General features: G+C 46.4%; 1 protein-coding gene across 18 annotated transcripts in view; it reads left to right on the plus strand.

The window, feature by feature from the left end:
- AFDN (afadin, adherens junction formation factor) overlaps positions 1 to 25,122 on the plus strand; it is a 108,692-nt gene that overhangs the window by 11,078 nt on the left and 72,492 nt on the right. For 10 of the 18 annotated variants that reach the window (XM_053914316.1, XM_053914326.1, XM_053914319.2 and 7 more), the window contains 5 exons: positions 15,730 to 15,925; positions 18,597 to 18,712; positions 20,261 to 20,424; positions 22,106 to 22,266; positions 23,929 to 24,086. In XM_053914316.1, the coding sequence (XP_053770291.1) occupies positions 15,730 to 15,925; positions 18,597 to 18,712; positions 20,261 to 20,424; positions 22,106 to 22,266; positions 23,929 to 24,086 (795 nt within the window). Of the gene's footprint in view, positions 1 to 15,727; positions 15,926 to 18,596; positions 18,713 to 20,260; positions 20,425 to 22,105; positions 22,267 to 23,928; positions 24,087 to 25,122 lie in introns of those variants that run through there. The other 8 variants (XM_053914323.1, XM_053914324.1, XM_053914325.1 and 5 more) reach the window with 4 other exon arrangements.

A 25,122-nucleotide genomic window follows, 5' to 3' on the forward strand; every position in this document is an offset into this window, starting at 1 on the left:
GTTGCCTCGGACCTTTAAAATTCAACAGATTAAACCTGTTCGTTCTCATAACTTCCTGGGCTGTTAATTTAATTTCACAAAGTTTTGTTTCCACATTAGCCTCGATCCCCCTACCCGTGATGTTTGAATTTCATCAGGAAATTCTTGATTGTTGCTAACAATTCCTTGATATCTATGGAACAAGTATTTACTGCTCCCAAACTACAAGTCACGGCTCCTCCCTGTGTGTGGCGCCTAGGTCCTTGCTTTGTGGCATCAGGTTGGCAGTGACACGTGCCACCCTGAGCAGCAGCTTCGAGCCCCATTCCAGGGTTCTTCCCTCTTCCACAAGTTAGTGTGTCCCAGGCTGGGGCTGACGCTTTCCCCTTTGGTACCAGAATTGAGAATAATGGAACAGGGTCCCAGCTGCCCACGGAATGAGATATTTTCCTGAACAAGAATTGAAACTGTGTCGTAAGCCTCTGGGGTCTTGGGTTCATTTGTTCGCAGCATGACCTAGGACTGAAGTAGGGTGTCTGTGCATCTCTCACACAGACGTGTGTGCTCGTCTGCCTGGGCTGAGGAGCCAGAGGCTGTCAGGAAGCTGGGGCTGTTGACCAGGGCCAGTTCCTTATTGGCCTTGTAAGCCAAGTTAAGGTTCCAGATGAGAGTTCAGCAAGACCTCCCTGGCGTCGGTCTGAGGCACGGAGGGAGAACAGGGCTGAAGGCCGTTGTCTCCAGAGATGAAGCCAGAGCTGTAGGAACAGCTTATGTGGAAGGAGAGAAAGAGTGGAAGTTAGGGACTTGGAGGGTGATGAGGAGCAATCCGGGTAAACCCAGGTTTGTACTTGGCCACTTAGGTAGGTGGTGGAACTCTTACAACCAGAATTTAAGGAAAAAGTATCTAAGTGGTAGATTAGATTTGGGTGGGGAAATAGAAAGCTGTCTTTGAGATATCCTGAAATTGAGGTGCTTGTGAATTTCCAGGTAGAAGTTTTTAACACAGACAGCGGAGAGGAATGGGGTAGAGGATGCAGGGTGGCTGTGGGAGGTGGGCACGGAGGAGGCCTGAGAAGGAGTGGTGCTGAGCGCCTGAGTGTTCTGGGCTGGCGGCAGCACAGGAACTGGCCCAGCTGGCAAGGGAGAGCAGGCAGGCAGCACAGCAGTCCGTTGCAGGGAGTGCTTATTGAAAGAAGTGTCACCTGCAGAACTTTGCCCTCTGACACTTTCTAACCCTTCGGACCCTTCGCCCTGTAGGGCTGCTCTTCCGGAGATGGCTGTGGTTTTCTGTTGCCCACTCGTGCAGGGCCACGGAGGCCCTGCCTGCCTCCCTCTCCTTCGCGGTGCTGCCAGTCTGTCCCTCCTCTGTCCTGGTCTGCCTCGTTGACCCGCTCGCTCATCTCTCTTGGCAGTTGAAGTGGTTTAATGGTGGAGTCGATCCTCTATTTTTTTAAAGGGGCCTGTAATTAAGTATGATGGGACCATTGTCCTGAGATCAGGGGGCAGATGGGTACTGACTGCAGCTGACCTAGTATACGTACTTAACAGTTACTGCCTTGGAACTGTGCTCATGTAGATACTAAAAAACTGCTGCTACTCCTGGGTCCCTGCTACCCTGCCACAGCGAGGTGATGGAGGGCCTGCTCCATCCGAATGTAGCTTACCTGGCTTGCGGAGCGGGGGGTGGGGGGGTGGTATTTATGTTATTAAATTTTTTTTCCAATTTTCCTCTAAAACCTGGGTGCGTCTGATGGTCCGAAAAATACAGTGAATTTTTAATATAATTCCAAAGCATGAGAAGGAAGTGAGCTTTATCTTTGAGCCAATTTGTGTCCCAGCTTTGGAAACCCGACCCAGGTGTTGGTTTTTATTTTACTCCCTTGTGGACAGTTTTCTCCCTTTCCTCCCTTTCCGTTTCTTGAGAATTACTACTGGAAAAATGCAGAGAACCTTGGTCCTCAAGAACCCCGACGAGTTTCCAGTAGCCTCATGGTTCTTCTCAGCCTGTGTCCTTGGAGGGTTCTTGGTTGTGGGTGGGTCCTATGGGGATCTGGCTCTCCCTGGGCAGCAAGCTTGCTGACCGGGGCCTCACCCACCTGCCTGCCTGCCCGCCTGCCCGAGTCTCTGGGGTTGGAATGCTGCAGCTAGCCTGCGTTTCCTCCGCTCCCCAAGTCAGCGAGGGGTCAGGAGGGTCTGCATTCCTGTTGGTGGGGTGAGGCCCAGTAAGTGGGAGGGGTTAGTAGTTTCAGATGCAGCAAGCCATGGGCTTTTTCTGCTTTACCGCCTCCTTTCTCCCGCTCAGGAAATACCTACTAACTTGACATTGGTAAGTATATAATAGTCCATTCATTTTAACAGTTCTGTAGTATTCCATTGTCCAAATGAACCATAGATTATTACCTTGACTCTTATCTACTTGTGACCAGGTCATTTTATGTTTTTCCACGGTTAGAAATGTGGATTTAATGAACACCTCTGTCTGCGCTTCCTTCTGTGCTAGTGACACATTTCAGTATGAATCCCTGGGAGGTAGCATCCAGGTCGCTGGCCACGCATAGACTGGGATCTCCCAGGCTCTGCCGGGTCGCTCTTGAGGTGGTCATACGACTCCCATCGCAGACTTCAGGGTTTCCCAGGGCCTCACTGCCGTCAGCCCTGTCTACACGCTGGGACGCGTGGACTAACAGTTACTTATGTTGCCTTGGTTCCAGAGCGTGAATGTGTCTTCTTATGTTTATGGTCATGATTTTCTCTTTGAATTGCCCATTTATGTATTTTGTCCATCTTTTTTCCAGTGATTTTGTTTGGAAAAATCCTTGTCATTTTCTGGTTTATTTGTAGGGATTATTATAAATCATGAATACTAATCTTTCATACCTTTTGTATTTTGCAAATGTCTTTTTGTTTGTGGTTTTTCACTTTTTACAGTGTCTTTTGTCACATGGATCTTAAAACATTTGAAATGGTGGGTTTACCAGTCTTTTCTCTTGTTTGGTGAACATGTTCCATGTTCTATTTGGACAGTTTACAGTTTGACTTTTTACACCTAGCTCTGTCTTCAGTCCAACTGCTGATTCTGTGGTGGCTCCCTTACCGTGTCCTCCAGATGCTCAGGCGTGGGAACTGAGGTGTCTGTCCCAGACCTTCGTCTTCCTGGCTTCCTCTTGGGCTTCTCTCTTCTTAAAGGAACTCTGCAGTGTATTGAAGAGAGTGTTTATTTCGTATTATCTGCCACGTAGTAGAAAGGTTACTGATGGTTTAGTCTCCTGCCGCATTGCTGGGCCTGGCAGTGTTGCAGCCCTGTGTTTATATACCAGGGTAAAAGGAGGTGTCCCTCGGTGGTTAAAAGTGTGGCTGCAAAAAACCCCACGTGGCTTTGTGAGTCAGAATTGCCTGAGCAGGCCCTCTGGCGCACCGCAGGACAGGCCCAGTCCCTGCCCCCAGGTCGCTGGGTGGAAGTAGGTAAGGTGCAGAAAGCACCTAGCACGGTGACCCGTTTAGGCGGTGTGCCTGGGTGCTGTGGGTGCTCGTGCCGTTTGGGCTGTGCCAGCGCCAGTGTTTGCTTTTTCTGCCTTCGCCCTGTTCTGTGTGCCGTAGCGGAGTGCCTTCCCTGTTCATCTCAGCACGGAGACGCGCGACCGTCTGCCTAACCATGTATCAGTGGGTGTTATTTGTGGGTGAGGGGAGGGTTCCAACAATGTGTTTAGGGTTAGGATTGTATGCTTTAGGTTGATTCCTCATTCCATATCTTATATTGAAAGTAAAACATTTGTTGCTGTTTTTATTTTGTGTGCAATTATATCTAGAACTGGTAATATCCTCAAAGTATGCTTAAGTGAGATTTTATGAATAATAATAACTTTTTATATAAAACAATTAGTGACTTTGAGGTTTGCATTTCATGCAACTTAGTACTTATCTATATTTCTGTGTCTTTGAGTTTTTGACTATGACATAGTCCATTAATTATAGAACTTTTTCCAGAATGACCTTTTTGTGAGTCCATATACGTATGTGTTAGCGTGGGATATTCACTTAACTGTGCGGAAGGTTCTCGAATAGGGGTTGCAGGCATTGTCTGGTGAATGGACTGTTTCGGTAATGTTAGATGACAGTCTGCCTCAGTGACTGCTGCTTGTCACGGTCGTTCTCTTCTGCAGTCACAGCCCGAGAACCTCTCCACCAGGCAGTGCGCCGTTCTCAGTGTCACTTTGCCCTGCGTGCATGTTGTCCCTCTTCTAAAGCTGTGCTGTTGGAAACCCTCCTAAACATGCCCCTCATCCAAAGCCCCGCTGCTGATGTCTGCGCTTACCTTTTGTTTCTCCCTTGCCTGGCACCAGGAGACGCTCCGGGCTGCTCTGGGCAGTGGGTGATGCCGGCAGGGAAACAGGAAGTGCTGTCAGAAGGCACCAAAGGTGGATAGAGCTTCAGCTCGCCCGCAGTCACCTGCCCCCAGACTGCGGGCATTTAGTTTGTCAGATCCGGTGGTGAGGCGGTGACATTCAGGTTGCTGCTGTCACCCCTCTTTCCACCTCTGGGCCGGCCCCCTCCGTGTCTCGTGGAAGATGTGGAAAGCTCTGGCAGGAGTGTCCAACCTTGTGGCTTCTCTGGGCCACACTGGAAGAAGAAGAGTTGTCTTGGGCCACACATTAAATACACAAACACTAATGAAAACTGATGAGCAAATAAAAGGTTTTAAGTAAATTTACGATCTTGTGTCAGGCCGCGTTAAGAGCTATCCTGGGCCGTGGGTTGGACACCCCTGCTCAGGGCATGGGAGAACTCAGAAAACCACCTGCTTTAAAATCTGCACGTGTGTGTTGGCCAACGCAGTACTACAGTAGAGATTTGACGATTTTTAATTGTACATAAGTTCCTTGAACTTACTTTCATCGAAATAAGTTTGAGTACTGTGAATTCAGTTTTTGGTATGGTTGAAAAGTATAAGTAGGAGCATTTTAATTGTAGGAAGCTTCTTTGAATCTGTTGCCGTAGTCTGAGTATTTACTTTGATGTGACGGCTACTGTAAATACAGTAAGAGGTAGTCCACCAATTTGTGTGTACCATTTGTGTGATACATTACCTTTATTAAAATTTAGAAACTTCTTTTAATATCTCACATACTTGAAGAATGTGCAGGTTTTAGAAGCAGGTTATAAAAGCAAGTTTTATCATTTTCTTGGATTTTCTTTTTAATATTATAATATTGGGGCTTAGTTCAGGAACATGGTTGTTTTCTTTGAACAAGGAGGCATTTCAAAATTTCATGTATCTTCACTTGGTCACAGATCGTCAGAAATGCTTCGAACTTCTGGCACTGTTGTGTTTCAGAATAGAGCTGTAGACGCTGCACAGTGCCATCCTTTTCTACAGACCGTGCTTCGTGTCCTTCACGTGCATGTGGGCTGTAGCATGCACGCTGGTGGTGTCGGGCTGTGCTGTGTTCTGCTGGAGGCAGGAGTGTCTGCCTGTCAGGCCATCATCTCCTGGAGGCGCAAGCGTGAGGGTATCTGCAGGCAGGAAGCGGCATTTATCCTCAGGTGCCCTAGTTGTGGCCTCCGCTCTCACAGAACAGAGACGCGTAGGAACCGCAGAGGCCTGTGAAGTAGATAGTGGCCGCTTCCTGTTACAGACAGGCCGTGAGAAAATGCGGTGTCTTCCGCGGGGCACCGGAGCATTTAGCCCGTTCTGGCCTTTCCTGCCTCCTTGTCTCACTTCTCGCCACACACTTGCTCGTTCAGGGGAAGCACACGGTTCTTAGCTTCTCATGCTAATTAATTACCTACAATATTTATGGAGTCAAATTCCTTATTTTTCCTAGAGCATCAGAATTTTTATAAAAATAGGTTTATTTTATATTTCATAATATTTGCTTAGTCATTATAACTTATTTTCACTTTAAACATTTTGAATAAGAAAATTTTCTTTTCTTTTTTTTAAATATATTTATTGATTATGCTATTACAGTTGTCCCATTTCCCCCCCCACTCCACTCCATCCTGCCCACCCCCCTCCCTCCCACATTCCCCCCCATAGTTCATGTCCATGGGTCATACTTATAAGTTCTTTGGCTTCTACATTTCCTACACTATTTTTACCCTCCCCCTGTCTATTTTCCACCTATCATCTATGCTACTTATTCTCTGTACCTTTACCACCCTCTCCCCCTCCCACTCCCTTAGTTCCTATTTTTGATCTTCTTTTTCTTAGGTAACTCCCTTTAACATTTCATATAATAAGGGCTTGGTGATGATGAGCTTCTTTAACTTGACCTTATCTGAGAAGCACTTTATCTTCCCTTCCATTCTAAATGATAGCTTTGCTGGATACAGTAATCTTGGATGTAGGTCCTTGCGTTTAATCTTGGGTAATGTAATTATGATGTGCCTTGTTGTGTTCCTCCTTGGGTCCAGCTTCTTTGGGACTCTCTGAGCTTCCTGGACTTCCCAGAAGTCTATTTCCTTTGCCAGATCGGGGAAGTTCTCCATTATTTGTTCAAATAAGTTTTCAATTTTTTGTTCTTCCTCTTTTCCTTCTGGCACCCCTATAATTCGGATGTTGGAACGTTTCAAGATGTCCTGGGGGTTCCTAAGCCTCTCCTCATTTTTCCAAGTTCTTGTTTCTTCATTCTTTTCTGGTTGGATGTTTGTTTCTTCCTTCTGGTCCACACCGTTGATTTGAGTCCCAGTTTCCTTCTCATCACTATTGGTTCCCTGTACATTTTCCTTTGTTTCTCTTAGCATAGGCTTCATTTTTTCATCTGTTTTTCGAATAGATTCAACCAAGTCTGTGAGCATATTGATAACCAGTGCTTTGAACTGTGCATCCGATAGGTTGGCTATCTCTTCGTCGCTTAGTTGTATTTTTTCAGGAGCTTTGAAGTGTTCTGTCATTTGGGCCATTTTTTTGTTTGTTTGTTTGTCTTGGCGCATCTGTTACTTTAAGGGGCAGAGCCTTAGGTGTTCACCGGGGCGGGGTAATGCTGGTCGCTGCGCTGTGACGCTGTACGTGGGGGAGGGGCCGAGTGGGAGCAATGGCGGCCGCCTCCCTCTCCTCCGGATTTCAATCTTCCACTCCGATACCCACAATCAAACTGGGCCACTCTGGTGCTGGTTCCCGAGTAAGTGGGCCTGTGCACACTCTAGGCCCCTGTGGGTCTCTCCAACAACCTCTCCTGTGAGGCTGGGAGTCTCTCCTGCTGCCGCCCCAACCCCCAGGGGCGCTTTCAATCAGAGGTTTGAGGCTTTATTTCCCCGAGCTGGAGCCCTGGGTTGTGCAGCGGTCTGCTTCGCTGCCCGCCGTTCGTCCGATTTATCTGTGGGCGAATGTGGGGCCGCAGGGTGCTACCCGCCACTCTGCCTGCCCCACTCTCCGCCATTCTGAGTCCGGCCCTCTGGGTTTATCTGTGCAAATGTGGGGCCGCAGGGTCTGCTAGTGCTCCGACTGCCTGCGCCATTTGTCCCACACTCCGCCAGTCTCAGTCCCGCCACAGCCACGCGAGTCCTCTCCACCCCGGTGCCCGTCTCCGCCCCTCCTACCAGTCTGGATGAATGATTATATTCTGTTTCCTTGGTGTCAGTCCACCTTGCTGTTCGATTCTCTGTCAGTTCTGGTTGTGCGAGGAGGCGCAGTGTGTCTACCTACGCCGCCATCTTGGTTCCCCTCGAAAATTTTCAAACATAGATGAAACTCACTTATCCCCAGATGTTATGATTGTCAAAGTTTTGTCATTCTTAAATTGCTGGGTTTTGTTGTTTTAGCTAAATGATTTTAAAGCAAAAGCTAAAAACTAATGTCATTTCTTCTCTATTTCACTGTGTATCTCAAAAAAACTAACAAGAATGCAGTAATCCCATCAACAAATTAACTGTAATTCTTACTGCTGTCTAATATATGTGGTCCTTATTCAGATCTTCCTCTCTCAAAAATGTGTTTTCACAGCTACCGTGTTTGAATCTGGATCCAAACAAGGCCCACATAGTGTGTTTTGTTCTCTTGTGGTCTAGAGCATCCCAGGCCCTCGCCCACCCCTTTTTATCCCAGTCGTAGACGTGCTGGGAACCTGGCTCCCTGTTCCTGCACAGTGCACAGGGCACGCCTTTCTTCCCCAGCAGGGGTGGTGGCATTGGACTTGTTTCTGTGGCTCTAAGGCAGTGATTGACCAGGATGCCCCTGAGTGGTGTTTCACGGTGCATGTCCTGTGGCCTGGCATCAGGAGCCCAGCCAGAGGCAGAGCTGTGACAGCCTGCACCTCAACTGGGGAGGTCACTGGTTTTAAAGGCAGTGTGTCACCTGTTTATACTGATGCTGTTAAAGGATGAACTGCAGGCTTTACATAGAAGTGTTCTCTGTGATTGTGGTAGCACTGACTGAGGTTGGAAGCCATGGGATTGCATTGCTAGCAGGGCTGGATCCAAGTACAACTGGATGAATTAGGAACCAGTTGATGGGTTGTGTTTAAAGGCTGTTGTTTAACAGATCCAAGCTGACAAATGTTATTATTTGGTAGGCTAACATGCAAAGGACCCAAGAATTTTAATTTTACTGAACCTAATTTGAATCAACAGTGTTAGGTGGCCACCAAAAAGCTAGTGTAATTTTAAATTTCAGTAACTGCAGGTGTAGTACTAGAATTAGCAGTGGACTTACCGCTGATCAGACACGTCTGGATGTTTGCGATCAGTTCTGGAAACTGTCTCGGGCTAGGAGGATAGAACAGGAAGTGTGTTTGAGAGAGAAGAGGGCACAGTAGCAGGTGGATGTAGAATCATGTCACAGGAGGAGTGCAGCTGAAGGAAGAAACTAGAGTTAGAGCGCCATTCTGAAGAGGTTCCAGACTTCTAAATCCGTGGCTCTCCACTGGGATACTTCTGTGCCCTGGGGGACAGATGCAGATGTCGGGAGACATTTTCGGTCGTCACATCTGGGTGGGTGCTCCTGGCATCTAGTGTGTCCCATCCAGAACGTCCCACTGGTGAGGATGAGAAACCTTCCTCAGTCCGAACCGTATTCCCTGCAATCCAGAGTAAGGAAAGAACTGGGTTTTACCTTGTAGCTCAGGTTGTCCACAGAAGTAATGAATTAAGTTTCACAAACCAGTTCTTGTCCTGTTTCCTTGCCCGGGGTGCACGGTACCTAGCAGAAACCTGTATCACTCTGTTCCATTTCATTAATAATTGGAAAAAAGTGATCATAAGCCACAGTTTGAAGAGAGGTCTAAATGACACCAGAGGGTAGCTGCATGAAATGAATTTTGCTTTTGTGTAAGGCAGCACTTGCCAGCTGTGCAGCCGAACAGGGGGTGGGTGCACTGCTCGGCGAGAAGGGGAGTTCAGCATCGCTGGGCTGGGTTCATGGCTTCCTAACTGGAAGTCTAGTAACAGAGTTCGCAGGGTCTCTGAACATGGATGGGAGAATAATTACGTCTTTGTTTCCAGTAAACAAACTTTTATTACCTCTGACTAGGGTTTGGCATTTTCATCACTTAGGAGTTTACACTCCTATCTACTTCAGTACTAGAGCTGTGCAAACTGGCTCTAGCTCTTATTTAATGTGTTGGTAAGAGCACTTACATTACTGTGCCACAGGTTTTAATATTTTGATAATTGTGCTTTAATGGAATTGTTTCCTTTGTATTCTATTTTATGCACTTAAATTTTTGTTCTGAGAGCAGATTCCTAGGCTTCACCAGATTTCTAAAGAGCCTGTGGTAAAATGGGTTATAGCCTCTGGACCGCACAGGTGGCGTGTAGGGTTGTTGTGTGTGGGGGCGTTCGTACAAATGCAGTATTTAAGGGTCACGTTAGAAACCCAGGCGTGTTCATCGTTCACAAATGTGCTCATTGCCCTTCTGTCTCGCAGGGTCGGAATGTTCTTTAATAGATCATCTTTCAAACCCGCGTATATATTTGTGTGGTCGTTACTCAGATACAGAGATTAAAACATTTTAAGAGCACTGTGAGCAAAACTAACTTTCTAACCTCCCGTACTGCTGACTGAGGGGCTGGGTGGGTTTCTGATTCCGCTGGAGCCGAGCAGCACAGCTCCGAGTCAGTTCGCCCTGTCAGCCAGCTGTGGTGGCGGCTGTGAGCGGTCAGTCGTTCGGTAGATGATGTTGGCAGTTACAACTGAGGCATTTTTTAAAAATATGTTGGCTCATTGGATTTTGCAGCAGGCTGTGTTTTCTGGCAGAGACCATTTTTGCCTTACAGTGTTTAGGTATTTGAGTACTGGACGGGTTTCTGTCAGAGTTCCCAAAGGGGAGAGCTCCTTGTGGGGGCGCGGTGCTAGATGGGGTTTTTAACCCAGAAAACTGCTGCTCTTCCCCTGAAAGGTGACTCTTCTCCATTTTCAGTGAACTTGAGGTTTCTCAGCTTTGGTGAACTAGCATCCAGACGTTACAAGTACTGTAGCTGGCTCACCATTGAACAGGTGTGCGTTGTGATGTGTTAAGAGATTTAGAGGCAAAAATATTTGATGGGATCACTTGATTATAAAGACCAAATACGTGTACATGGGTGTAGAGTGGACTCCCTTCCTGGCTGTGGTTGTGGGTCGGGAGTAGTGGCTCTCAGGTGAGGGGGGCAGCAGTGCCTGTGAGGGTCCGCACTGGGCCCGCCCGGGACGGTGGGGGCAGACTGGCAAAGTCCGCCTCATCGTGGCAGTGCTTGGGGTCTGAATGCGGCCTGTGCTAACAGACGAAACTCAGCCTGTACCCTGTGGTTTTCTCAAAAGGTGGTTTCCTATGAAGCAAATTCATTCAGTTGATTTTTTTTTTTATAGCAAACTCTTGTAGTTTGGGAAATCAGATGTTTCTAAAGTAGTGGAATTACTGCTGTTAGAACACGTAGCGTTTATATAAATGTGGAATCGCTGCTGTGCACCTGAAAGTAATACAGTGTTGTATGTCAGCCGTAATGTAAAACAAATTATTTTTAACAAAAAAGAAAACAGGGTTTAGAGGAGCTGCCAGTGCCTGGGAATGGGGCGTGGGGGGCAGAGTTGGGGCACGGCTCCTGGGCACAAATGCCGCAGGCAGAGAGAGCCTGAGTGCAGGGAAGGTCTGCATAGCTGTTGTTTCTTTCAAATTTTCTGAGGTATTGTTCGTCTTGTGTGAGGTTTAGGTAATGAGACGCATATAATTTTAAAGAGTGTTCTTGAAGTACTAGCATTTTAAAAACAATGTTTATATAAGATTCCAGAAAACCCATACTTCAGGAATTTTTCTGCCTTCTACCTAAACTATTAATACTCAGATGTTATTACTGTTTTTAAAAATGTGAGATGGCTACTGTCCAGTTGCTTGTTTTCTGTGTTAGTAGCTAGTGTGTGTGTGTGTGTGTGCGTGCGTGCGCGCAGCAGCAGTGGCTCCCCCACGGGAGTCGGCGTGGTAGCTGCCTGTGTGGGGTTGGAATCGGTTTACTGCTGTCTAGGAAACCGATTTCAAACAAGTGCTGGATGTGGGGGCTGGAAAATGGCTTCGGCATGGCTGGCCCCTTGAAGCTTGGACCAGGTGTCTCTGATCCGAGTGAGCGGAAGGAGCCTGGGGTGGCCCTGGTGAGTTTTTACCAGTGTGGGCGAGAAGACCAAGTGATTATCAATGTCATTAATTAATGGGATGCTGATAATGTGGTGGAAAGGAGTCTCCGTCTTTGTTTGCTTCTTGCATTGCTCTTCAGCAATTTTATAAAACGGCCTTCTGGCCTTTCATGGGTTTGGCTTTGTTGTTTTGCCTGTTGTATTCTTCATGATAAACAGTAAAAGTTGTCATTAAGTCAACCCCAAGTAGTGTTCCATTTCTGTTGTAATAATCATGGGTGATGATATTTCTCAGGGGAAAGTTTGTGCAAAGGTAAATATATAAGTTTAGAGAAAAAAGAAACTTGTTTTCCCATCAGGAAAACAAACATAAGGAAGGGAACAGGTGATTGCTGTCCTGCCTTTTCCTTCCCTTTGAGTTGAAGTACTGCAGTTAGTTGACACTCGGCGCGCTGCAGTGACGAAGGGTCCCGGGCAGCCACTGTCCTGCCTGCTCCAAACACTGTTGCTCCTGGAAGTTTGCCTCCAACAGCTGGCACTTTGCTGAGATACCGGAGGCCTGCAACCGTGTTTTTTAATTTTAGATCTTGTTTTCTCCTGGGTGGTTTGTATAACCAGCACTAAGGAGGAAGTGCTATTTTTAGGGAAACATTTGTCTTTGTAAAATGTATGACATTATCAGAAATATTAGCCTGTCATGAGACTTCATGGTTCGCTCTTAGAAATGTAAAGCTTCCTGTTCAGAGCTCTTATCAGTTGGAAACAGGCGGCCACAACTGGGAGAATCAGATGCTGTTGCTGGAATGCTTTTCTTCGGAAGGCGCAGCCCTGTAGCAGAGGCTGCAGTAGAGGCTGGCGGAGGAGCGCTGGCTGGGTGCTTCTGTAGTTTGTTAACTCCTCCAGACAAGCTTACAGAGCAGGGGCACTTGAGCTCATACACATTAAACGCCGAACTCAGAGATACAGCTGTTAAGTTGGAATGCCAGCTTGTTTCTGTCCCAGGGTCTTCACTGTGGCGGGTGCTGGGCCAGCTCAGAGACTGCTGGGCCCCTTGTGGAGTGCAGGCCGAGCTTCAGACTGCGGTGTGGGCTTCAGGAATGCAGTCCCTGCAGCCGGTCTGACTGGGGAGGCGGTCTTGGCAGGTCACCGCCTCCCTGAACCTCAGACTCCTTTTTCCTGTTCATCTATCCCTTACTTCTTCTGGAGTGCCTCTCCAGTCTGTTCTAGAGAAGAGAAGAAAATGAGTGTCCACTCCCTTCAAATGACTGCAGAGCCTGGAGGTTGAAAGGCAGGGTTCTGGGGGCGGGTGCTGTCCGCGTCGCAGTCCTGCCCTGCCCCAAGGCTGGCCAGGGGGTTGCGGTGAGTGAGGGGACCACTGCAGACCCCCATTGCTGTGTAGCAGCGTCATCATAGTGCCTCTGTCCTAGTTGGGGGAATCAAATGCTGGTCTGCTGGTCTTAGTAGTTGGTAGCATTTAATATATGCTAGTTACAGTTAGTATTGTTTGTTATTTCAGCCACTACACACCAATGTTTAGGTTTAGGGACTCGATTTTATCAGTCTTCTCAGGTTTGATAAAGTCACATCAGCCAAATTTATAGTTGGCTGAATAGTTGAACAGGATACTCATTTATTTTATTAAGGGAATATTCTAGTAACAACTATACTTAGCTGTTCTGTGTAATGTTAAGGTAACCAGCAAACTAAATTAATAGTTATTTATTTCAACCTTTTATGGAAGATCAGTAGCTGAGGTGCGTCCATCATGGAGGCTGGACAATTGTGGTTCCCTTCGGCCTGTGAAGGGCGGTTATGGGCATGTCAGGGGTTTTCATGAGGATGACTAAGCTGAGCATTCCCTCCCAGTCCCAGGTGATGGGTCTCCTGAACATCTGGGAGGTTGGAATTGTTTTTGAACAAATCTCTGAGAAACTGGTGCTTTTGTGTCTTTGGGGACCTGTACATGTACATATAGCTGTTTTTTTCTCTTCACAAATGTTGTAAAACTAGTCCTTTAGCAAAATGATCGAGTTCCTTTGGATGTTAATTTGCCTTTTTGGTTTAAATTATTCTGGAAGAGCGATCCTTTGGAAGAGCCAGGGTGGTTGTGCCATTTAACATTTGTGGCTGAAACGTATCATACGAAGATGATTCCAGGGTAGCGGCGGTGAGAGTCTCAGAGTCTTAGGGTAAAAATATGACTCCCAGGATAAAAACTTAAATGTATATAACTAAATTTATGAGTGATTTTTTTTTTCTAGAGTGCTGTTTCAAGGGCCTCTGGAGGGGGTAGTGAGGCAAGTAAAGCTGACGGCGGAGCATGGGGCAGTTAGGAGGGTGGTGGGCGAGGAGCACCGGGGGCATGGAGGTTTCGCTAGCACAGGGCGCAGCAGGAAGAGCAGGAGCCGGTCGGCTCTGTGGCCCAGGTGCCTCCCTCCTGCGCTCTGCCACGCAGGTTCTACTGCTGGGTGCAGGCGGACAGAGTTTGCGTAATGTGGAGGGGGCTGAGCAGGGCTCCTGCTCACACAGCCTCCAGCTCTGCTGACTCGTGAAGGCCCCAGGCCCAACCCCTGCCACCAGGGCCCTGCTGCAACCCAGAACCGTGCCTCGTTGGTTTCTAGCTGGTTTCTAGCACACGTGCGCACTGACCCCTGTATTTTTTTCTGGACAAGCATAGTAAAATGTGGGGGCCAGACATGTCCCATATTGTCTCATTTTCTGGTGTAATTTTCATGTAGTTGATACAGTTAACCGCATTCTAATATCCCATTTTCCACACTTCAAAGAAATGCTTGTTAAGTCATAATTATCAGTGAAGAAGAGCTAGTGGATTGGGGGGAAGTAGAGGAAAGCTTAAGTGTGGTACCGATTTGACATCTGAGAGACTTAGGAAGCTGTAGAAAGAGAAGAGCTTAGGAACAACACAGTCTGACTTAGTTTTCACAAGATTTGGGGTGGATTTGGGGTGTCTGCTGAAGGTGGAGTGACGGGATGTATTGGGGTGAGTCGAGCGGAGCCGCAGCAGGAGCGCTGGGCCTTACCCCTCGTATACCCCGATGACGTGTGGCCCGGCAAACAAGCACAGGTTCCCTCAGCAGCTGTGGTCCCAGCGTGTGGGCTACGGACCACTGAGAGTCTTAGGTTACTTACCGTATTTTGCTGTGTATAATGCGCTCCTGTGTATAATGCACACCCACTTTTTTGGCCCAAACTTTCAGGAAAGAAAGCTGTTTTTTTTTTTTTTTTTAATTTATATTTAGAAACAAAACTGATTATCCTATTCCAGGGTATTATTTTATATACAGATATTGTTATTGCTTCCTAGAGTTACACTTTTAACACATAATCACAGATAAAAGAATTAAAAACTTTTTATAGATACAGAATTAGTACTACCTATGTATAATACACATCTTTACTTTTCCCTCAAAAATTTGGACAAAAAGTGGGCATTATACACAGCAAAATACGGTACATAGCAAAGGGCCTTAAACTCATGGAACCTCACCTACATAAACTGTGTTCTAACTGGTTAGTAGTGGGAAGAGCATCCCAGGGCTGTCTGGGCTCTGGCCTGCGAGTAGGATGCTTCTGCAGTTTTCTCGAGAAGTAAGGGGGAACAATCGAAGTGGCGTTTGTTGACTTGAGGGCAAGTAGTTTGTACTAAAAATTAGTCACCATGGTCTTCACAAAGTTGGGTTGCCCTTCACTCACATTCGCAACAGGGTAGAGGCTGAGCCAGGCAGAAGTGGGAGGTCGCTGGGTCCGGGTTCAGAGCTGGGTTTGTCATCTGACTGCCTGAGCAAGACACTTAAACGTTGAGACTTTTAACGACCAAATCTTGAACATGGAGTCTCATACTAGTGCCTGCTTAACTGGCTTGTGTTAAAGAGCCAGTTAATGAAATAGTGCATGTCCTGGTGTACCTGGAACTTGAAGAATCCATGAATGTTGGTTGTCACTGATGTCAGCTCCTCTGCTGCCAATACCTTCCACGGACACAAGTGAGGCAGAGAGAAATCGTACCTAGCTCGTCCGCATCACATAGTTCACTGTGAAGACCAAGGTCCCATGTCTTAGTTTCTGTTTCAGGTGTTTAAGGTAACGAAACATTTTAAAAAGTGGTGAATCGCCTTTTCATTTATTATTATAAAAAGCGCATCTTTTCAGAATGCTGTTTCTTAAAAATGTGTGACTTTGTTTTCTTGTAGGATTTGGAATTCCATGGAGTGATGAGGTTTTATTTTCAAGATAAAGCTGCTGGCAACTTTGCCACCAAGTGCATTCGGGTCTCCAGCACTGCCACCACTCAGGATGTCATCGAGACCCTGGCCGAGAAGTTCCGGCCCGACATGCGCATGCTGTCATCTCCCAAGTACTCGCTCTACGAAGTGCACGTCAGCGGAGGTCAGTGTGTCGTGGGTGCAGGCGCGGTGCTCGCAGTCCTGCCACTCCGCCGAGGTGCTCGCAGTCTCCCCGGGCAGGCCGAGGGGCTCCTGCGCGTCCAGTGAGAGTGCGTGTGCGTGTTTCTGCAGAGGCAGGCAGGGCGCCCGGCCCCTCAGGAGTAAAATTCTCCAGCTGCTCTGAGAGTCACCTCCGTGGATGGCACAGTAAGCTGCTTGTTTTTGGAGAAATAGTGTCTCTTTTGTGGATGTTGTGATAGTGCAGTTCATCATAGCCCCGTTCAGTAGGGGACGGGTGTCACTCTGACTGTAACCGTCTTGCAGTGTGAAACAGCCTGGTTTTATTACTGTTGGGGCGACTGGGGCCTCTTGCGGCAGCTCTGAAGTACCTGCTTAGTAATCTCTTTGTTTCAATATTTGAAATACCTGAAAATATCCCATATATCTCTATCGAATGACAGTTTAAATTGAACTGATTAGAAATGTAGAAACTTATACATTTGAGTGCTTTAAAAATGCTGAGTCACCTGTAAAACAATCCAGTTACTGAAGGAAATAAACGATTATACCTAACATAAACCCAATTTGAATACTTAAGTTCTATCCACAAATCCTTTTGGAACATAATTTTATTTTATTTTTTTACTTCAAAAATACACCTTCCTTTGTAAATTTGAAATTGGGCAAAACTTTTTGTAATGTGTGGAGTTCAAGTATGGCCGAACCCTTTTGCTCCTGGTAGAATATGTATATATATACACACATATATATGTATATATTATATATAACGTAGGCCACGGCAGGCTATCACTGTTTGTAAGGGTATGAGGGTATCGCCAGAACTTGGTTTGACCACAGAGGACGGCCTCCACTCTGGACGGGTGTCTGAGGCCGAGTGTCGCCTCCAGCTCAGAACCATGCCGAGGAGGAGACGGCCCCTCACTCGCAGCTACCTTCTGTTGTTCTGTTTGGCTCTTCGAGGCCGCCGCCAAGTGCAGTTTGTGTGGTGATACAGTGCAAGGTCGAATTGGATAGCTAAGAGTAGAATGATTTCGATTTCTTAAAAGAACCGTTTTTCTTTAGATTTTCTTAGATTTGTTTGAAAAACTAGTGTGCATAAAATGAAGGGATTCTCATTCCATCCCTGATTGCTGCTACTCCCTGCAGGGGGTGCCTCTGCCCGTGGGCCCTGCCGCTCTTGTTTCCTGCTCACATGGGTCTGGGGCAGTGCTTGTGGTTCCATACGGCACCGCACAAACCCAGCGTGACACCCATGGGATCCCTGCGCAGAGGGCGGCACACCTTCTTGTGTGGGCCGGGGCAGCGTCCCACAGGAGGGGCTATTCCTGTGGAGGTTTGAAATGCTCCCTAGTGAGCGCTGGGGCTTGGCCCTTGGGGAGCCCCTGATGCTGTCCTTGTGGATGGTAGGGCCCCCCCCCGAGTCAGCTGGAGACACATTGGGGCGACAGGTGCATAGGACCCCGACGACCTTGACACTCTGTGGTGGGCACGTGTGCGCTAGGGCACCTCACCCTGGTTTTTGTTTACTTTTGTGTTTTAGATGAAATTGTTCTTAACGTTCTCTAAATCCAGTGTGAAGGATTTTTCTCTAGTACAGATTTCACAAGAGCATCTTGGTCATTTTGGTTTGTAGCAGGAATTTCAAACTTCTTGATCCAATTACTGACATATCACTCTGATTTTCATTTCTCATGTTTTCAGTTGATAAAATAATTTAGAACTTGTTATGCTTGTATGCTGATAATTAACATTACTGTTTACATGTGTTATTTACTAAATGCTTCTATAGGTCTGTTTGTCTTTTAAATTTACCCTGGTAAGCCTTGCTTCCTGTACCACAGTTATTCTGCCTCCTCTTTGCTGCCCTCATTTGGCACATTGTACACACACAGTCAGCTGGGTGACCTCTGCCAGCTGCAGGCTTCTAGTGGGGTCAGGCTGCCTGGAGCTCTCGGGAGTCCCCGCGGGCTGCCCTTTTCCTGGCCTGTGTGCCGAGGCTGTTAGGTTTCTGATGCAGGGATGGCCTGCACTGAACTGAGCACCTGATCATAACAGAGAGCAGGGGGTGGTAGCTTCACGGGGGAAGGGGATGTGAGGGTTGAGGATGGTGAGTTTTGGAGAGAAGGGTCAGATGTACAAAGTCAGAAAAAGAGTAATCACTTCCAAGACTGATGCTGCCACGTGAGTCATTGCCATTTCTTGATAGCATGTAACATTAATATGAGATGAAAGGTCTCCTGTGAAACAGTGGCACTTCTGTGATAGTGACATTATTCCCTTATTTTCCTGTTGGCAGCTGAGATCATGTTATTTACAGAAACAGGCTTATAGCTGGGTTTTGCGTGCTTTGTGTTTTCTTCGCAGTCCGTGTGCGTGTCTCCCATTTTCCCAGGGAGAGCCCGAGTGTCATGGGAAGCCGTCCCTGGTCAGGGTCTGCACAGGGTGCGTGGTAGTGGTGTACACACAGCCCCAACGAGACACCGAGTTAATCATTCCGACTCTCATGTCATATTTCGAATTGCGTTTCAGTCTGTCAGCAAGTATAAACGAAATCAGGTGTTTTGTTTATAAAAGCAAATGCATATCAGAATGTTGTGTTAGCTAAAGCCATTAAGTAACCATGGCTTCCCTTTCTCTCGTTTCGTGTTCTGAAGAAGAAAGAAGATTAGACATAGACGAGAAACCTCTTGTTGTGCAGTTGAATTGGAACAAAGACGACCGAGAGGGCCGATTTGTCCTGAAGAACGAGAACGACGCTGGCCTCCTGAAGGTGGGCCCTCGGGGCTCCTGCAGCTCTCGCTCTGCTTCTCTTCCGGGAGTGCTCTTCACCCTTTTTTCCAGGAAGTAATTTAAAAGTAGCCCAGCCTCTCCCTGCTTCATCCTCTATTTCAGGGAATAATCCCAAGTATTGCTCCGTAGTTTTTTAAGGAAGAGTTGTGTAAACTTCAGTTACTACGAGGTTGAATGCTCAAGTAATAGCTACAGTCTTCCTCCCCCCCAGTTACAGTCAGAGTACTTTAATGAGAATCAGAAGTCAAAATAAAACTTTAATAACCTATTTACACGTGAGCTTTCAGCTGCAGCTTAATAAGGCACATTGGAGCCTTTTTCACGTTATGTTGTAAGGTTGGGGGTGAGAGAACTTCCTGAGGTTTCTTTGGGTGACATAACGGTGGTGACTGAAGCACGCTCGGGTGCTAGGTGGCATGTCTGGGACTCCTGCGCTGCCATCCCGTGTGGAGTACAGTGTCAAAGTGATACAGTTTGGAAAACTCCAATTCTGTGTGAAGTCATGGGTCATCTTATAGGAGCATTCAGTGCTGACTAGTGATAGCAAATGCAAACATTAAGAATATTTGGGAAAAAATGCTCTATTTAGTTTTTTCCCCAACATATGGGGGAAGGACTGCCATTATTCCCTTTGGCAGCAGCAAGTTCTCGTTTGGTTTGTGTGACACCCGTGCTCCATGCTGGGGTCTTAGACACACAGAGATGCATTCGTGGCCTCCCAGGTTAGCATGACCCAGCGACTGTCGTGTTGGAAGCACTGTGCACGTAGAAGTGGGACTGGGGATTTGTGATTCATTCTGCACTGTGGCGTCTGCTGGCATGTGCTCCCGTGGCCACGGAATCCATCCCGGGGCTGGGCTGGTGTGGAGGGGCTGTGGTGGGTGTGTGGGTGCTGCCGTCGCTGGAAGGCGGCTCTTCCCCAGCAGAAAACCACTCTTTGTGGTTATCCAGCAGTCAGCCTGTTCACCTACATCCAGAACGTGTCTCTGTGTCGTCTGCGGGCAGGCCATGCTGTGAATTAGGACGAACACATACGAAGATACCTAAAAACTTTGCTTTATTAAAAGCTGATTTATTATAGCTACTCTTAACATTTCTTTTGAAGTTAAAAAATCTATAAAATAAATAGTGATTTAAATGCTTAGTTCCATATTTTCATAGGTTTCTTTTACTCATATTACTTGGTGTAAATTATTTGGATTTTTACTTTTGAAATCAGATTTCATGATTCTCACCTCAGTTTTCTTACTGGGTTTGGTTTTCTCTTTGGCTGCTTGACTGCTCTTCAGTTCTGTTTGGTGGTAAAACTTACGCAGAGTGAGATGCACAGGTAGTGGGTGTAGAAGTCATTGAGATTTGACGAGCACGCTCCCGGCTCTGGCAGTCCAGTGGGAGGGCATTTGCGCTGCACCTGGCACCCGCGCTGGGCTTCGGGCTGTAGAGTGTGGGGTGGACTGAGCTCAGCCTTGAACTAGGTTGGTGGGATTCGGCGTAGTGGCCTGCATTGTGATCTTGTTCCTTTCATCAGAAGGTTCAGAGCAATGGACCTGAAAAGCAGGAAAAAGAAGGTGTTATCCAGAACTTCAAGAGAACTCTCTCAAAGAAAGAAAAGAAGGAGAAGAAGAAGAGAGAGAAAGAGGCAATGAGACAAGCATCCGAAAAAGACGACAGGCCATTCCAAGGGGATGACGTGTAAGTGACTTTTGGAAACACTGTTTTCTTCGCACCCTGAGCCAGGTGTTTTGCCTGTAGCAGACTGTCAGTGAAGACGTTGATTTGGGTGAACTCTGGCTCTTGTGTGTCGAGATTTGTTGCTGACGACATGTGTCGTCCCACTGTGCTTGTACCGCACTGACTGTCCTTGTTCCAGAGCATCAGGGCCTCCTGCCTCCCTCCTCAGGGTGCATCTTAGATGTACCGCTCGGGCGCTTCGCTGGCCACACTCGCCCGGGGCCTCCTGCAGCCTCTCCTCGCCTCGTGCTCTGTGACTGTTGGCTGCCACAGGATAGGGCCCTCTCTCTGCGGTAGGGGCTGTCTTCAGTAAAGTGAGTTTATTGTATCGTTCACGAGATGGCCATCTTTCTCACCTTCATTAGCTGCTTACATTTACTCTTTTGTTGCTGTGACCTCTTCAGGTCTTTTTTTCTTCTCTTTTGATTGATTCAAAGTGTTCTGTATGTATTGGAGATATTAACCGTTTGTCAATGAATGACATTGACTTTAGAGTGGAATTTGAGCCCATTTTACGTTGTCTTCCTGTGGATTTAGCCATTAATTTGTGAGGCAGTGAGGCTTATGGAAGGAACGTGAGCTCTTGGGAGTAGTATTACAGAGTAAGACGCTGTTTAGTGTGGTTATATGAGAAAAAGAACTTGTGTAAGTGTTGCTCGTATGTGAGAAATACCAAAGAAAAGAAGAGATTAAAATGTAGGCCAAGGTTTGTTTTATTTATCAATTATTTTTTAAACATTTTATTTATTTAGTTTTAGAGAGAGGGGAAGGGAGGGAGAGAGAGAGAGAAAAACATCGATGTGTGAGAGAAACATCGATCCGTTTCCTCCTGCTGCCCCCAACCCAGGCATGGGCCCTGACTGGGAATAGAACCAGAGACCTTTCGGTTTGCAGGATGATGCCCAACCCACTGTGCTACGCCAGTCAGGGCTGTTTTATTTATCATCTTGGTTTATTAGGTGTTACATTATTTATGTTAAGGTTGGCTACTTAAAATGGTTTAAGTTGGTCAACTTTATTTCCGTTTGAAAACAGCCTCAAGAAAGTGAACACTGGTAAATCTTTTAGTTAAAAAACCTAAAGTATAGTCAATCTCATTTTCATTTTGTCTATTTTAGGATAACATGGGTGGAAATTACTGAAACGTATAATTTATACATTTTTCTCTTTTTTTAAGATTTTATTTATTTAATTTTAGACATGGGGAAAGGAAGGGGAAAGAGAGGGAGAAAAACATTAATGTGTGGTTGCCTCTCACGTGCCCCCTGCTGGGGACCTGGCCAGCAACCCAGGCATGTGCCCTTGACTGGGAATCAAACCGGTGACCCTTTGGTTCACAAGCCAGCACTCAATCCGCTGAGCCACACCAGCCAGTGCTATACATTTTTCTTTTAGCGTTGTCAATACACAGTAATTAAATTGAATGAACTCTCTATAGAATTTTAATTATAAATTTCTGCCTAATTCAGCATATTAGCTTGATGTGAGAGAAACTGTACCCTGTATCCATAGCGACTAGTTACAGCATGGCAGCAACAGTGCACAGCAGGCCTGTGCAGGGCACAGACACAGCCCGTGGACGATTGTGCTGTTCCTGATAGAAGACTTCGCAGCGTTTTTGTTGTCCTCTTTTCCCTCCCAGTGAGAATTCCCGCCTGGCTGCGGAGGTTTACAAAGACATGCCCGAGACGAGCTTCACGCGCACCATTTCCAACCCCGAGGTGGTGATGAAACGGCGCAGGCAGCAGAAGCTGGAGAAGAGGATGCAGGAGTTCCGCAGCTCAGACGGACGGCCCGATTCAGGTACGGGTTTCCAGTTGTTTTTCTGCTGGATTATAGGAAAGGGTTTTATTTAATTATACTTTTTATACATGCGTGAGGCCTTGCTAAGTTAAATTTGTGGGGGAGGTGGCCTGCTAGCAAATATGTGTCGTGTCTGTGCAAAATCAGCGCTGGCTTAAGTGTAAGAGCACTGTTCACAGAGAGATGCGTCTCCTTACACGTTTTTCCTGCATGGCTCTTTTTTTCCCTTAATTCTGGCAAATTTCAAATGTGTACAAAACAGGAGAGAAAGACGCAGTGAACTCCCCAGGGGAGCCTTATCATGCTTCTGTAATTAGCAACCCATGTTTCATCTCTGCCCCCTCACGTATTACTCCCTTTCCTAATCTGTAGTATTTTGAAGCAAATCCCAAATTTCTCGTTATTTCTTCCATAAATATTTCGGTATGTTTTCCTGTAAGGTAAGGATTCCTCAAAACCAAAACCACAGTACTGTTATCACATACAAAAGAATCAACAGTAATTCCTTAATAACATCAATACCTAGTTGCTGTTCAGATTTTCCTGTTTGGCTCAGGGAATTCTTTGGTTTAAGCCAGGAATCAAGTGAAACCTACATACCGCAGCTCAGTCTTTCATGTCTTTCATTCTAAAACCTCCTTTTCTTTTATTTTACCTCCCAGTTTGCTTATTCGTTGGTTTGTTTTTAAAAACAAGAACCCTAGGTGGTTTTTGTAGGTTTTGCTGAGTACACCCTGTGGTGCTGCCCACCATTTTTACCTCCTGTTTCTCCGTTGCCTCAGTGAGATGAGGTCCAGGTCCAGGTTTTTCGGGAGGGGGGGCGGGACAGAAATCCTGACCTCGGTATCACCCACAGGTGAGCAGTGGTTTGGGAAGAGTTCTCATGAGTCGTGGATTTAAAGCTTCCCAGTGTTTGCTCCTCTGTCGCTGGCGGCGTGTTGTCCGGGTGCAGTTCCCTCACCAGTAGAAAGCACATTCTGACCCCAGAAGTGTCGAAGCGTCCATGTGGCATTGCATGCAGCTGCACAGAAACAGAGAAAACCTCAACGTACTTAAATTACTCTGCTCTGGTGGTTCTCTTCCCTCCAAGTCGGTTCCCAGCTGGGGGTGTCACTGCGGTTTGCAGTCCCTGGAAGGACAGGGGCTCCAGTGCTTCGGTGCCGGACGCCTCTTGAAAAGTCTGTGGACTCCAGCACCTGAATCTCCTGGTGTCTAGTCCAGTTTTTTAAATTGCTTCATTCCATGGGGTTGATATCTAACCTGATCTGAGTTTCTATTTAAGTCTCAGGTTGGGGAGGAGGGAGTGGAGAACAGAGGCGCCCGGCAGCACGTGGGTCCAAAGATGGGGATGCGCAGGCAGAAGAGCAGCACCACCAGGCCCCGGAGTCCTTCCTGCTTCCTCCCTGGCTCTCTCAGTGGGAGTCAGTTCACTACCATACATACCATCTGGGCTCAAAGAGGGGATGGGGCAGTGCTTGTCACACAGGATTGTTTGCTTCTAATGGGTGTTGTTGTACAGGACATGAGAACGGAACTGTCTACGTTCCGTCCTTGCATCCATTGCCACTAGAACTCAGGTGCCCTTTTCTTAAGTGACTGTAGACGCTAGCTGTCACCATTAATGGACTAAAGCTGTGCTCAGAGGTGTCTGGTGTTTTCCAGGTGGGACACTGAGGATCTATGCAGATAGTTTAAAGCCAAATATCCCCTACAAGACAATCCTGTTGTCTACTACTGACCCTGCCGACTTCGCTGTGGCTGAAGCCTTGGAGAAGTACGGTCTGGAGAAAGAGAACCCGAAGGATTACTGCATTGCTCGGGTGAGTCCCCACCACGCGGCACTGACCCGTGTTAATACGGGCAAGAGCTTGCCCTTTAAGTGGGACGGTGACCTTTAAATGAAGTTGAGCCTGGGCTGGTTTTCTTCCCATGGCACAACTGAGAATCGGAAAACTGGAACCGTGTGTTAAATGCATGGGAAAACATCCTCTCTTCCATTGCAAAAGTAATATATGCTCCTGTTTTAAAGAAAGTGTAAAAAGGCAAATTGGAAATAAAAATTGCCCATAGTTATAGTACCAAAGGGTCACAGCTATTAACATTTTGATTTAGATCCTTTCTATTGTTATTTTGCATGTATAGATAACTTTAGGAAAGTCTGATTTAATGATGTTGTCTTATGTGAAGTCTATCATGAAGGTTCAACTTTTAAATAAATTTCATTTTGCTATTCAGAATTAGCCAGCACTTGGTTGATGTGGTCAGAGCTACCCATAATATCTTGGAGATAAAAGTTTTACTTTTGACCCTAGTGTATGCAAATCTATTAAATAATAATCAGTTTCATAAAGTTGCATTTGAGATGATATGTGATAATGAACTTCATAACTTTTTTTTGTCTTAATTTTTGCCAAATTTGTACAGATGAGATCAGAAAGTTAATCAGAGTCATGAAGGTATAAAAGCCTATTTTGGGTTGTTATTCACAGTTCCTGTCAAGGTCATTTGATGATTTCTTTTGAGGCTTTCATTATTTTGGTGTCTCTTTTATTATATTCTTGCACATTTTCTTTTGCAAGCTTATGCTGTACAAATTAAGAGTTGATTATTATTTTAACTTTGGACTAGATATTCTTTTGTTTCCTTGGCTTGTCATCTTGTAACTTCTGTAGTATGTAGCTCTTCCATACTCATTCATTAATGTATTATTTTACCTATTTTATTACTGAACACATATTTAAGTTTTTCTTCTTTGGTAGATACTACGCTGGGATAGAAAATAAGAGCTGCCTTCAAAAGAGCTTATGATAAAGGGAGACGGAGAGGCCAAGACTGAGAAACGCAAACAGGGGGCTT

This window comes from Desmodus rotundus, chromosome 11 (genome assembly GCF_022682495.2).
Source record: "Desmodus rotundus isolate HL8 chromosome 11, HLdesRot8A.1, whole genome shotgun sequence".
Lineage (NCBI taxonomy): Eukaryota > Metazoa > Chordata > Mammalia > Chiroptera > Phyllostomidae > Desmodus > Desmodus rotundus.